The sequence below is a fragment of the Mesitornis unicolor genome, unplaced genomic scaffold (genome assembly GCF_000695765.1).
Source record: "Mesitornis unicolor isolate BGI_N332 unplaced genomic scaffold, ASM69576v1 scaffold29033, whole genome shotgun sequence".
In the NCBI taxonomy this organism is placed as follows: Eukaryota; Metazoa; Chordata; class Aves; order Mesitornithiformes; family Mesitornithidae; genus Mesitornis; species Mesitornis unicolor.
In genome coordinates this window covers 3,004-15,988 of record NW_010177137.1, presented here as the reverse complement: position 1 = coordinate 15,988, position 12,985 = coordinate 3,004, and the positions used below count along the sequence as shown (strand labels likewise).

General features: G+C 45.9%; 1 protein-coding gene across 1 annotated transcript in view; it reads left to right on the top strand.

Annotated features, from left to right (window-relative positions):
• The window catches only part of CACNG1 (calcium channel, voltage-dependent, gamma subunit 1), an 8,401-nt gene extending 2,249 nt beyond the window's left edge, over positions 1 to 6,152 (top strand). Inside the window, exons 2-4 of the mRNA XM_010181974.1 lie at positions 3,076 to 3,150; positions 4,910 to 5,047; positions 5,797 to 6,152. Of these exons, the coding sequence (XP_010180276.1) occupies positions 3,076 to 3,150; positions 4,910 to 5,047; positions 5,797 to 6,023 (440 nt within the window). The 3' untranslated portion in view covers positions 6,024 to 6,152. The remainder of the gene's footprint in view (positions 1 to 3,075; positions 3,151 to 4,909; positions 5,048 to 5,796) is intronic.
• The last annotated feature ends 6,833 nt before the right edge of the window (positions 6,153 to 12,985 follow it).

The following is a 12,985-nucleotide window of genomic DNA, read 5'->3' as shown; positions in this document are numbered from 1 at the left end:
TCCGAGGATGTTGACAAATTGGAAAGGGTTCAGCATCCCACTGTAAGAAATAGAAAGATGAAGGAGATGGCAGTTAAAACCAGGCAAATTCAGATTAATTCTGGGCCATCTTTAACCCTGCTCAGTGGGCAGCAGGGCAGTTTATTACTGGCTGTAAACAGAGTTTGTGTTCACTACCGGTAACTCCAGGCCAGGTAGTGTCCTGCAAAGCGTGCTCTTGTGTTGGTGCTGGGCACTGGGGATGCTCCACAGCCCGTGTGTGCTGCCAGCGGGTTCAACGGGTCCTTGTAAATACGAGAACCTGAGTTCAGGCAACCAGAGGGGAAAAGTGCTTGAGTAAATGGGTTATCAGCAGGGATGTCTCACTCCTCGTATCCGTGCAAGACACTCACACTGCAAGGCTGGGATGAAATACAATTATTTGGAGTTACCATCTCCAAAGCTCTGTGTGTGGCAAAGGGTTGTTGGCCATTGCAGACCCCGAGGTCTGGCCCCCTCCATCGCTCACCTTAACACCATCCACTGCAGCAGGTCCTGTGTCCCAGAATTATCACAGGTGGAAACCTCACATTAAAACCCATGTTTTTCTAAGCATCCAGCCTGCCACAAAACACATCCCAGTGTCCATCTGAGGGGCTCCAGCCCCTCCCCAGCCTCATCAGTGAAACTCTGCATGGCCCAAACATCCCATGGTCTTTCCACCTATTCTTCCCTCATGAGGTCTCCACGTTGCAGATCCCCAGGGTTCAACCCTTGTTAAATGGGATTTCTGCTGCATCCCACAGCTGCATCCAGCCCCGTGGTGGGGGGCAGCAGGAGAGGCTGCCTCTTGCACAAATAGAGATGGATTGGCCCATTTGCCCCCATAGAGCAGTCAGCAGGAGTGGTGGATCTGAAGGGAAAGGGCCAGGAGGGCTGTGAGGAAGAAGGAGGACACTGTGTGAGAAATCACACATTATAACTCCAAAGTTAATGACCAGAGAGCCCCTGGCCTGCTCCTGTCAGCACACTGAGGTGACCTTGTGGCAGAGATAATGCAATTAAGGGTGGAGAGAAACAAAGATTGCCACACAGTTTTCATCCATTATAAAACCCATTTTAAATCCTATCCATTATGTAAATGTGGTGTGACACAAATGGGCTTTTCTCTTATTCATGATGGCACCAGAGAGGCATTGAAGTGCCTCAGTTCTCTTCAGTAACAGGGATCCTCATTGAAACAGAGATTCCCAGCTCAACAGAGCACCAAATAATCTTTAAACTGAAAACAATGTATAATTGCACAAAAAAAACAATCTAGTTACATTTTCCCACAATAAATGCATTTTCCAGAAACACCTCCCCTAGAGTTAACCCACTTCTGTGATGAGCCCATTTGTCGTACCTTGGCAGAGCTTTGCTAGAAGCCACAAGACACAGAGGCAGCTCCTTTTCCTGCAGACAAGCCCATCTCTAAAAGAAGGTTTTGTGTGCTCCCCTGCTGCTGAGCCTTCATGGACTGGAGGGTGGACAGGGTTGGTTTGGTTCACTGCACTGGACACAAAGCTGTGCTGCTTCCCCCATCACACCATGGATGGCTTCACTTTGGGCTTTGTACAGTCAGGGAATTCCTTTGAGTTCAGCCTTTTTGGACAATTAATTAAAAGCTAAACCAAACAATCCAAGACGAAGTGTCCCAGTTTCACCCCATCTCTCTCCCCTTTAGCACAGGAGCCAAAGGATCCTCAAACTGGGATAACCAGATGGGATGCTGAGCCTCAGCCACTGCTCAGTTGCTGGCAGCCTCTGCTTTGGGGCTCCAAATTTGCAATTGCAGTCACAGAAGTCTGAGTTCAAATACGTTTCCTCCAGTCATTTGCAGGGATAATAAAGAGTAAGTCAGAAGATACCAGAGCTGAACATTAACCTAGTCTCCAGCAAGGAGAAGCTGCAGATGAAATAAAAGTCAGCTTATAAAATTAAGCAGATAAGAGCGTCTCGAAGGAATCTTCCACTAACGGGCCCCGAAACGCAGCTTTACATTTGCCTATCTCCTGGGAGAGAGAAAATAAATCCTCCTTGAATCAGTAACTCCAAAATCCGCCATTTATGTGACAGAAAAAAGCCACACGAACCAACAGGTGGAATACAGTATGCTGGTAACTTCTTGCCACTAGAAATTAACGCTGTAAATGCAGTTTATGCTCCCAGACAGAAACCCTCTGTGGTTCTGCATCCGGGAACTGGCGCAGGGTTTACCCCAGGGCCATGGTTGGCGCTGGAGCAGCCTGTCCCTGCCTGGATGTCAGACAGGACCACAGAATCCTCCAGCATCTTCTGGAAACTGGTGCTAACTCCGTTATTTAACACACAGGAGATGCTGGTGTTCACCAAGCTTCCCCTCCCTGCAGGACCTGTATTTTTCACAATCCTGGCATGATTTCCCGGTGTGATGGGTGCAGGAGAGGTGCTGGGTGCAGGAGGGGTGCTGGGGCAGGCTCTGAGCGTGTCCTCTCCAGCCCGGCTCAGCAGAATCGCACAATCGGAGCTGGCGCTGCTCAGCGCGTCTCTGCCATTGCACCCTTCCAGCCAAATTCCTGGCAGGCAACTGTTCCCCCAGCTCCATGCCCCTCCAAAGCCTCAATTAAATCAGTTATAAATAGTGAGAACACCCTCCATCCTAACCCTGCTGCTGCCAAAGCTTCGAGTCAGCAGGTCCTCACCAGACCGTGCCCCATCCCAATGCGGCTGTAGGCCCAGGAGGTACAGAGAGGCAGGAAAATGTGATGGCCAAGGACAGAATGAGAAAAATCATCTATAATTCATGTTTTAAATAGATAAGCAATCAGAGTGAAAAGCTCTTGGAGGGAGCAGCCCTCAAAAGGTACCAGAGGAGGCTTCGGCCTTGTCCATGCTGGAGCCTGTGGCCTGGCATTGCGTGTGCCACTCATCTGCTCCCAAATAAAACAGATGCCATTTCTCTGTGCTACCAAGAGTACGGAACCTTAAAAACATTAATAAAAAGCTAATTCAATTTTACTACATTTTATCAGAGGTTTCCAAGCGCATAAAATTAAATTTCCTTCTCTCTTTCAGAACACAACTGCTCCTACTTCAAGCACTTCACTCCAGGAGAGAGCTCGGAGATATTTGAAGTAACCACCCAGAAAGGTAAGAATGAGCCTGAGAAACATTTTCCTGAGGTGCACAAAAGCTCTAAGGTAAAGAGGACCCGAAAATGAGAGTTCAGCCCTGGTTCCACTGAAAGCAGTAGAGGAATTTCTATCAGATACCACCAAGCTGGGAAAAATGTAAAAAAAAATTATCTGAACAAGGTCAAATGCCAATTTCCCAGGACAAATAATTTTTATAGATGATCACACTCCTAAGTGTGGTTTTACTTCAAGTTGTCCCACAAATATATAACAATGTCAATACACATGAAAACTGCAAAAAATCTTTTCAGCATAAAAATGGCTTTACAACATTGGCTCTATCCATAACACTCTGAGCCTTTGCCATTGAAGGAAGATGACATTGATAAAATCTAAATTAATAAATCATACCCCAAGCAGAGTCTTGACCCTGAAAAGAAGCACAGAGGCTCTGTGAAGACCATTAGGAATTTTATGCTTCGTATTGATTTTATATGAAAGTCCTGTAAAAACCAGAGCGATCAATGGAAGGAAGGAAAGGACCTTACAAAAACACCCACAGTCGGTGTTTGCAGAGCACAGATTTTGAAAACAGTCTTTGACAAACAAATTTCACGTTTTTAATAAGTCCCTGATAAAGGCAAATATTTTTAGCACTCATCTAAAGTGCTCCTCTCTCTTTTCTCGCCCTCTCATTAAGGACAAAATCCTTTCTACTTTGCCATGCGACATATTTTGCTGTGGAGTAAATGAGCTAATGATTACATTACAGATATTAAGCAATCTGCTTTGCTTCCAGTGGACGTGATAATGGTGGAAACTCTGCACAGAGGTTTTCTAGAAAAGCAGTTTCCTAAGACAGGAAAGATTGGGCATTTTAAGTGGATAGAAGAGCATGTGTCTGAGCTACCTGCTTTGGTTCATTTATATACCATCACTTCCAGCCATCTGGTATTAAAAATGTACCCAATGGCTTCTTAGGAATTTCAGAAAAAAATCGGGAAGAATTTATTTTCTTTGAAAGAAAAAGCTTAAACCACAGCAAAATCTTTTACACTGAAACAAACTCTTTCAGGCAGTTCCAGCACATGGTAAAGAGAAACATTAAGGAAATTATAATAAAACAGTGGTATGAAAAGCACTGAGAACAAAGAGTGATCTGCTGCTCCCTTTTGCAGAAATAACTGCGATTTGATGGGAGCTAATTAGTAACAGGCAAAAAAATTCTTCATGATTTTGCCTGGGAGATATTTTTTTTTAATGGCTTGAAAGGCAAATATCATCAGGCGCTGTGATGTTCACGCATGGCTACACGTGTTAAATATTAAACTAATCCGAAAACGAATGCAATATGTAAATGAAGGCCTGAATTATTCAATTAGCAATTCTCCCCCTCCATCCAGGCACTGGGCTGTGCTTTGGCTGGAGGAAGCATCCAGCGCACATCTTAGCTGGCTTGGCAAAAACCAGGGCATTTTATGGCGGGTTTAATCCCATGCCCTGAAGAAGTTGGGTTTTCAGAGCTGGAAATCATTGTCTTAAAGGAAAATTAAAATAATTTTTTAAAAAATACGCAATGCAAACACTTCACCGCTTTCCCTGCTCACGTTTTGAGCCCAATGGAGCACCCAGCTGCCATGGGTACGACACTGGCACCATGCAGCAGTATTCGTATTTCTCAGAGTGACCTACTGCAAAGTCACAACAGCTGATGGGAGCGTGCCCAAAATTTGCATCCATTTGCAATGTTTTTGGTCTTTGTTTTGCTTTGGCAGAATACAGCATTTCAGCTGCAGCCATTGCCATCTTCAGTGTTGGCTTTGCCATCATCGGGACAATCTGCGTCCTCTTATCCTTCGGGAAGAAGAGGGATTATCTGCTGAAGCCAGCGTCCATGTTCTACACCTTCGCAGGTAGGAGGTGCTTGCATACTTGCACTCAGTCTGTAGGACAACACAGAGAAACTTAGATAAATCCTAGGACAATGGAGACACTTCCAAAAATGCCCCAAAAGTGGCATTTTGTTCCTTACCACACTCCCTGTCCCTGTGTGGTGCTCCAGCTGAGGTGCTCTGGAAATGTCCTGCTCAGCAAGCATTACACAGCATCTTCTCTGTATTTTCTCCAAATACCTTTAAGAGGGGCATTTCTAGTATATTGTGTGCCAACCCCAGTCTAAACCAGGGATATACACTATTCTAATGCATTTATTAAGACTCAAACCAAAGAAGCAGCTGATCCAGGCCCGAAATACACAGCTGTCTCCCAAAAACCATGAACACTTCATTTTTACATGAGCAAGTAATGCCTTGACACGCCACAGTGACTGAAAGACAAGAGGTGCAAGTTGTCACCTCAATAAAAACCCTACTCAACCTTTGGAAAAGCTCCCTAGGGACTGTAATTATTCCTCCACCACTCTGAGCTCCCCATCCAAGCCTGCCTAAAAGATCACACTCAGCAAGGCTCTGTCTGACTTAGGTGGCCGTGGGCCCAGCAGAGCTCTAAGCAGTTGCGAGCGTTGGTTCCTCCCAACGTAGAAGCCAGTGACTCACCTGTGAATCTCACTGCGATTCTTGTATGCGAAGAGACAGATGAGGTGGTTAATTAAGGATGAAAAACTGACAGAAAAACTCAACCCACTGCTCCCATCTTCCTCCAGGCCTCTGCATCATCATCTCTGTGGAAGTCATGAGGCAGTCGGTGAAGAGGATGATCGACAGCGAGGAGACGGTCTGGATCGAGTACAGCTACTCCTGGTCCTTCGCCTGTGCCTGCGCCTCCTTCGTCCTGCTCTTCATCTGCGGCATCGCCCTCCTCCTCATCGCGCTGCCCCGCTTCCCCCAGAACCCCTGGGAGACCTGCATGGACGCCGAACCGGAGCACTGACGTGCCCAGCACCCATGAGAAATCCAGAAAGCGTTGTGAAAAGATTTGTATTTTTTAAAACGTCTGGGTCTCGCTATACGATGTGCACCCCATTACCTAAGTCATTGCTGAACCAGGGCGTGTTCAATTGTAATTATTGCTTTGTTTCTCCTTTTTTTCTTTTTTTTTTTTCCCTTAATTTTTTCCTTAAGAAAGCAGAAAGAGCATTCAAAACCAGCATGGGTCATGGGTGAATGGCACCACTCTGTGCTGATTTGGGGATGCCCTGTGTGCTTGGGTAAAACTCTGTGTGTGCAATGGCTCGTGCCATGGAGAAGACAGCTTTCTTGGGGAGATGTTTGGTGTGGTTGGGTGTAGATCTGCGAGGGATATTGGGCTTTTATACCTCGCTTGGTCAGAGAGAGACAGGGAGAGATTCCAGCCCCATAGGAGTCCATTTCCACATTCATGCCATACTCCTCTACCTCTGGAATAAGTTCAAGATCCTTATGCTATTCTATTAAACTGTCAAAATTAAAAACAAACAAACAAAAACCCCACTAAAAAAACCCACCACCAAAATAACACCCCCAAACCATCAAAAATATTGTTTCACATTAGGATAAAAATTTCTCCCACAGATTCACACCCTGCGGTTCCATTCTTTCAAATTTCACACAAAAAACCCGCAAGACATAGTTTTTGTTCTGCTTAAACTCTGATGGCAAAGCAAAGAAGTGCTGAGCATTAAGAGTGATGTTTTCCTCTATGCAAAAAGCAGACTCTTCCAGGAGCGTGCTTTGCTGGAAAATGATTCTGATGGATGAATCACTTGGCCCATCAAATCCGGCTGGGTCCAGAATGACAGCGTAATTCTGGATGGTGTTTACTGGAGGGAGCTCTCATTTGTTCCTTGTGAATGGGCTTTTTCAGAATACCGTGCGTGGCTCACCGCAAATGGAGATAAAGCCACATTTTAGGACAAAAATCCTGCAAGGAGGCTGCCAGGAAGGAAAGGACATAGAGTGAAAGACTCAGGAGAGTCGGCCCCGAAAACACTACAAAAGCGTGTCGCTGCTGATGCGAGCTGCAAGAAATGTACGCCCGAGGCATCGCTGACAGGGGGTGCTGAGGGGGGGTACAGCATCGCAGAGCCCCCATCTGCAGCACTGGGGGTGCTGAGGGGCACCCACACTCACCCAGCTCCCCCCTTTGCACCATCACAGACCCCAATCCCATGAGGATATATATGCAGGATATATATGCAGGCACATACAACTTTTTTATATAAAAGTTCAAATTTTGGAATCTGCTCAGCATTTTCCCATTTTCCCCGCTCATGCAGGAAAAATTTGTTTGAAGCTGTAGATTTTTTTCACCCAGTAATTGAAAAAGCAGGAGAAAAGGAAACCAAAGTGTCCTTCCCTCTGCACTTACCTGGCCACAATCCTAAAGGAAAACCAGAGAGGATCCAGAACAGAGAATTTCTGATCTTTTTGAAGAAATCGTGACTGTTCAAACACTGCAAGAGATTTCCCAGCAATTTCATGGTGGTGCGAGGGGCTGCCCATGGCCAGACCCCATCTGGGCACACTGAGCCCCAGCAGCCCCTGGCCAGGCTCAGGCACATCTGCACTTTCCCATCAGTAGGGTGGAGCAGGAACAGAAGCCTTTTGTGAAGTTGCATTAATGTGTTTCAAGTTCTTTGAAGTCGAAAAGCACTACAAATAACAGGTATATTATGAAGTTTTGGGACAAAGCATTCACTGGTGCTCAGATCTGAGCATGAGCTGGGGAACTCTGCCTGTCTCTCACCATCAGAGGCAACTGCGAGTCTTCACGTTGTCACCAAGCCACTGTGAAATGCTAAATGGTTTTGAAATCTTATTTTTGGGTACAGAGCTGACATTCTCCATTTGCATTTCCATTGTTCAGGAAAACAGAGGCTAGTTTCTAGGGAGATCCTATGGTAACAGAAAGGAAGGTGGTTGGTGTGACCGCTGCAGTGGTCAGGATATCCAAACGCACACAGAATCCCAGAATGTCAGCAGTTGGAAGGCACCTGGAAAGCTCCCCCAGTGCAACCCCTGCCAGAGCAGGATCACCAGAGCAGTCACACAGGAACACGGCCAGGGCTTTGGGTGTCTCCACACAAGGAGACTCCACAACCTCTCTGGGCAGCCTGGGCCATGCTCCATAACCCTCACACTCACAAAGTTTGTCCTCATCTTCAGCTTGAGCCTCCTGTGCTCCAGCTTGGGACCATTGCCCCTTGTCCTGGCACTGGACATCCCAGAGCAGAGCCTGGCTCCTTCCTCCTGACACTGCCCTTTCCAAATGGATCCCCAGGAATGAGGGCACCCCTCAGTCTCCTCTGCTCCAAGCTAAAAAGCCCCAGCTCCCTCAGCCTCTCCTCAGCAGGAGATGCTCCACTCCCTCCAGCATCTTTGTGGCTCTGGCTCTGCACACAACACAGATTAATGTAAGCCAAAGAGCTGCTTCCTCCCCTTTGGGATATTCATGAGCAAAGATGTACATATTTCAGAAGAACAGAGCCTTGAAGGTCCCACCCACCCCATGCATGCTCCTGTTTGTATCAGGGCTGTACCGCTCCATCCAAGCCCCAGTGCGGGCAATGGAAAGCTGGATGCCTCCTAAAGCTCCTAAACTTGCCAAGCTTTATTCTCTGTCTGCTCTAAGTTGAGGCTTTTTCATCATTCACTACTTCACATGGTCCCTGCAAGACTGAGAAGCATGAGAATGACTTCATTTTCCTTTTCCAGATACAAAGAAATGCTGATGAGGGACCCATCCATTAAATTGGTCATTGGTATTCACAGCGGGCAAGGACTGCTCTTAACACAGGTTTGTTCTGCCACATCTAAACCTCTCTGCCAGGGAGCTGATAAAGTGTTTGGGGAGAGTTAATAAAAGTAATTGGCCATCATAAAGGAAAAAGAAGATATAATATTGAGGGGGGGGAACTGTAACCAGTTTCATTCTTTCAGCTGAGCAAACAGCAGGGAACAGCCACCAAAACTTCAAGAATGTAGCAAGGAAATGTGAAAGAAACGGCCTTGCCAGTAGTGAGTCATCACAGCAAAACAGGGATGGGAACCCGGCTGCTCCACAGCCAACAGAAACACACGTGGGTGTGGGACATGGCCCAAAAACCGAGTGGCAAACATGCACCCGAGAAAGGAAGGGCAACTTAATTCACAGAGCATGTTAAGTACCACCAGCCACCACGAAATCCCAAGCGTGGGTCCTGCCACTACCAGACCCACGGGTAACTTTGGCCATGGGTCCCTTGGGCACATGCAACTCCATAAACCAACATCACTGAACATCCACAGCGAGCAGCCCCAGGGCATCGCACATAACACGGTACTGCGATTTCGGTTGCTAACGTCTGCCCACCGCGCCGTGAAGCCCAAGTGTTAAATCAGAGTCAACGCTACAGAAGACGTGAAGTTTTTTGTTTATGTAAGACTCGCTGTTAGGCACAAGGCGTGGAGAGAAGCTGCTTCCCTTATTTTTAAATGCTGTGTTGTGTGAATTTAATGTGCAGAAAAGGTGCCAGACGAACAACCCCGGAGAACAAAACTGCCTGTTTAGCGAGCAGCTTGCTGAGCGCTCAGAGCAGCGCTTATCTGCAGCGAGGCACCGCAGCAGCAGCAACCCAGCCCCAGCCAGGCACGGACAGAGCCCATGTGAGCAGCAAGGGAAATCTCAGTGCCAAACCCTACTTTTCCCTTGGTCCATGCCTGAAGTGCCAGCACACCCATGATGCTCTGTGTCTGACCAGCCCAGCATGCAGGCACATGTAGACTTAATTACTGCCTTTTTCCACTGATCTCCTTCCACTCTGTCACTTCCTTGTGACCACCACCTCTGTTTTTCCCCCTACTTTGACAGCTGTGGGAATGATTCCCAGAAAGTCCCAAAGATCTGGGAATTATTGTCCCCCTCTGCAATGAGATCCGTGGCCCCCCTGCAGAGGGGGCACTTTCTGGGGTTGATGGCTCTTGAGGAACTTACCTGATCCAGGAGGTCCCCAATGTCAGGGGATGGCTGTCACCCCTCCATGTCCTGCCAGCCCCAGGGAGGGCCTTGGGGATTAACACAGAGCCCTTGGGCTCCATCCAGCGCGCTCCAGTCCGACATTTGCGTACCAGGAACCTGACCAGTGTGCATAAACTGTTTATAGCATGAACCTCATCTTAAACTTCACTTAAAATAGCCTTCTGCTTTCCGTGGTGGCACAGTACCCCTTGGAATATTCCTTTTATAACATAAATACTGGAGTGTTAGGCTGCTCTGCACCACAGATTTACACCCATAGCAACAGGATCTGTTCTAAAAGCATCTGCTCAAATTATTTCCCCTTTCCATTATCACCAAGGGGCAAGAAAAGAGCATCATGTCTTTGTTTTGAGTGAAATAGAGGATGAGACTGCGCTTGCTGTGCCCTCCTTGAGCGATGCTCTGCCTCCAGTGAAGCTATTGAACATAAGTTCAAGCCATATGGACATCACATAGGCACACTCTGTATCCAGACACACAGCAAGCCGCTCTTCTGCTTTCTACAAAGAAATGCAGAGAAGGGAATAAAATCCAATTTCTGGCCTACTTTTGATTTAATAGACCCAGCAGCACAAGCCTGGTTTGGCCCTGGGTCAGTTTTGTACCCACTACCACTGGTCTCACTGGGAGCTAAAGCTAAAGTTGCCAAAACCCCTACACCAAACTGACATTTCCATTGCAAAATGACATTTTCACTGCATTTGATGTAAATTCTTTTACCTTACTTAAATGAAAGGAAAAAAAAACCCTAGAATAATTCAGTCTTTACTCTCTGACACAACCAACAAAAAGATCCTGGAGGAAGTATTGCCATACCAACAGAAATAGCCCATATTTCATGTCAAGGAATATGATGTGCAAATTTTTATAGGCACCATAGATCATCTCCACCCCTCTTGACAAGTTAATTGTCTGCAGTTTTTCTAGGAAAACTAGAAACTTTAAAAACTAACAAAACAAATGAGTTCAACGATGATGTGGGCAGAGCATGAAGCATCACGGGCTTATTGCTGTGGAAATGTGCAGATTCTGATACGCTTGAGTTCACTCTAAAAAGAAAATGTAGAGTGGTCAAACGCTGCTCTCAGAGCTACTTACTGCAGAGGTATTATAGACAGAGCAAAAGAATTGCTTATGGAGCACGATCTCTGCAAAAAAAACAGCTGAACTTGACGAATTTGGGAACAAAACATTAATTAATCAAAGCAGGGAAGAGTACTCATGGGCTTTGTGAAGTCAATGGAGGCGTTCCCATATTGCTAAGGGTCAGGAATGCCACAGCCCAAACAATTAAGCACTAAGTAGTGTTTAAGTAGTAAATGACAACTTCCAGGGGAAAATACGGATGAAAGAGCTTTGGTTCTAACAAGCTTTAACACGTAACAGCTATTTTGGAGTTGTATAGTATGGTGGAAACACTTCAGGCCGCTACTTGAGTAGTAAGTGGTGTTATAAAGGGTAAGGACGTGTACGAGACCGAATGGAGAGGGGAGGCATCCCGACAGCACACTCCTGGTTACACAGAGCTGGATGCTGGGCACCCACCCGAGCACACATCCCCAGGGGGATTTGGGGATCTGCACTAAGTGTCCTGCAGAGAAGGGAGAGCAGATCCCGCAGATGAGCACACAGCAGCCGGAGACCTAACACAGCGAGATGGGGATGAACCACAGATGCTCTGTCGAGACCCTGGCAGCAGCCAAAGGTCTCTTTTCCCAACCAGGCTGATGACAGGAGGCTGAAAAGCCTTGAGGAACCAGGCAAGCTGTGGACAAGCCCAGGCCATAACAAAGTTTCCCCAGGACGCCAAGGGAAGTACGATACCATCAAAAGGTATAAACGCTATTTCAGAATCCATCCCCAAGTGACCTCTGCACTCACAGAAGCGAGTGAAATCTCCTCCAGTTTCCTTTTCAGACTTAGTAAGGCCATGTTTAAAGCTCGCCGATTCGTAAGAATTCAAGTCTTCACATATACACGGGAAAGCTACCAGCTGCATTCAGAAAATAGCCTTTAAAAGAGCAGATCATCTATTTGAAATGCAAAGAAAAAAGTTTAATTTGAAAAAAATAACTTTTAAAAAATCGCTCTCTCAATTCTTTATTAGTTCTTAACACCACCATGAGACATCCAGGTTTTTCTCATGAAAAACTGGAATTAAAGAGAATCAAACCAGAATTTGATATTAAATATAAGCTTCCTAAATTTAGGTCTGGATGACCTTGTCATTTAAATTTTCCACAGACAACAATGGGGGGTTATTCCTGGACAAGGAGCACGGGATTTGGCACTAATTGTACTTTTAAGTGTGTCATTTTAGCTATAAAAAAGTCACGGAGCCAAATGCTCTGTGTATGTGCCCACGCCTCCATTCATCTCCTCTGAGTTGAGACAATTTACACAAACCAAAAATGTAAACTCAGAATTTTGAATCTTCACTGTCATTGCAACAGCTCCATATTTAGGGTACAGCCTGACCAGTGTCCACTGGAGCCATCCAATGGATTTTAATAAGAGTCTGATTAAAGCCCTAGAAGAGTTTACAGAATACAGTTCTGGGGTTTTTTAAACAGCGACCACTTCAATAAATATTGGATAATGTGCTTTAAGAACAAAAGATCCTACTCAGGGCTATATATATGAGATATAATGGCTATTTCAAAATAAATAATCTTTTGGAAAAAAATTAACTCTCACAAACAGCAGTGATTCTGGATAAATGCTTCTAAAGCCGAGGGTCAGATCTCTACCAAACCATCCTCAAACTCCAGGATGAGAGCACTGATGAAAATTCATAACTAAAACCAGCAGGGATTTTCATAATTGAAATTGTAACTCAGAAAGAAAACGCTCCTTTAGCCGTAATATTTTCAGTGTAGGTAAAAAACCAGTGTAAA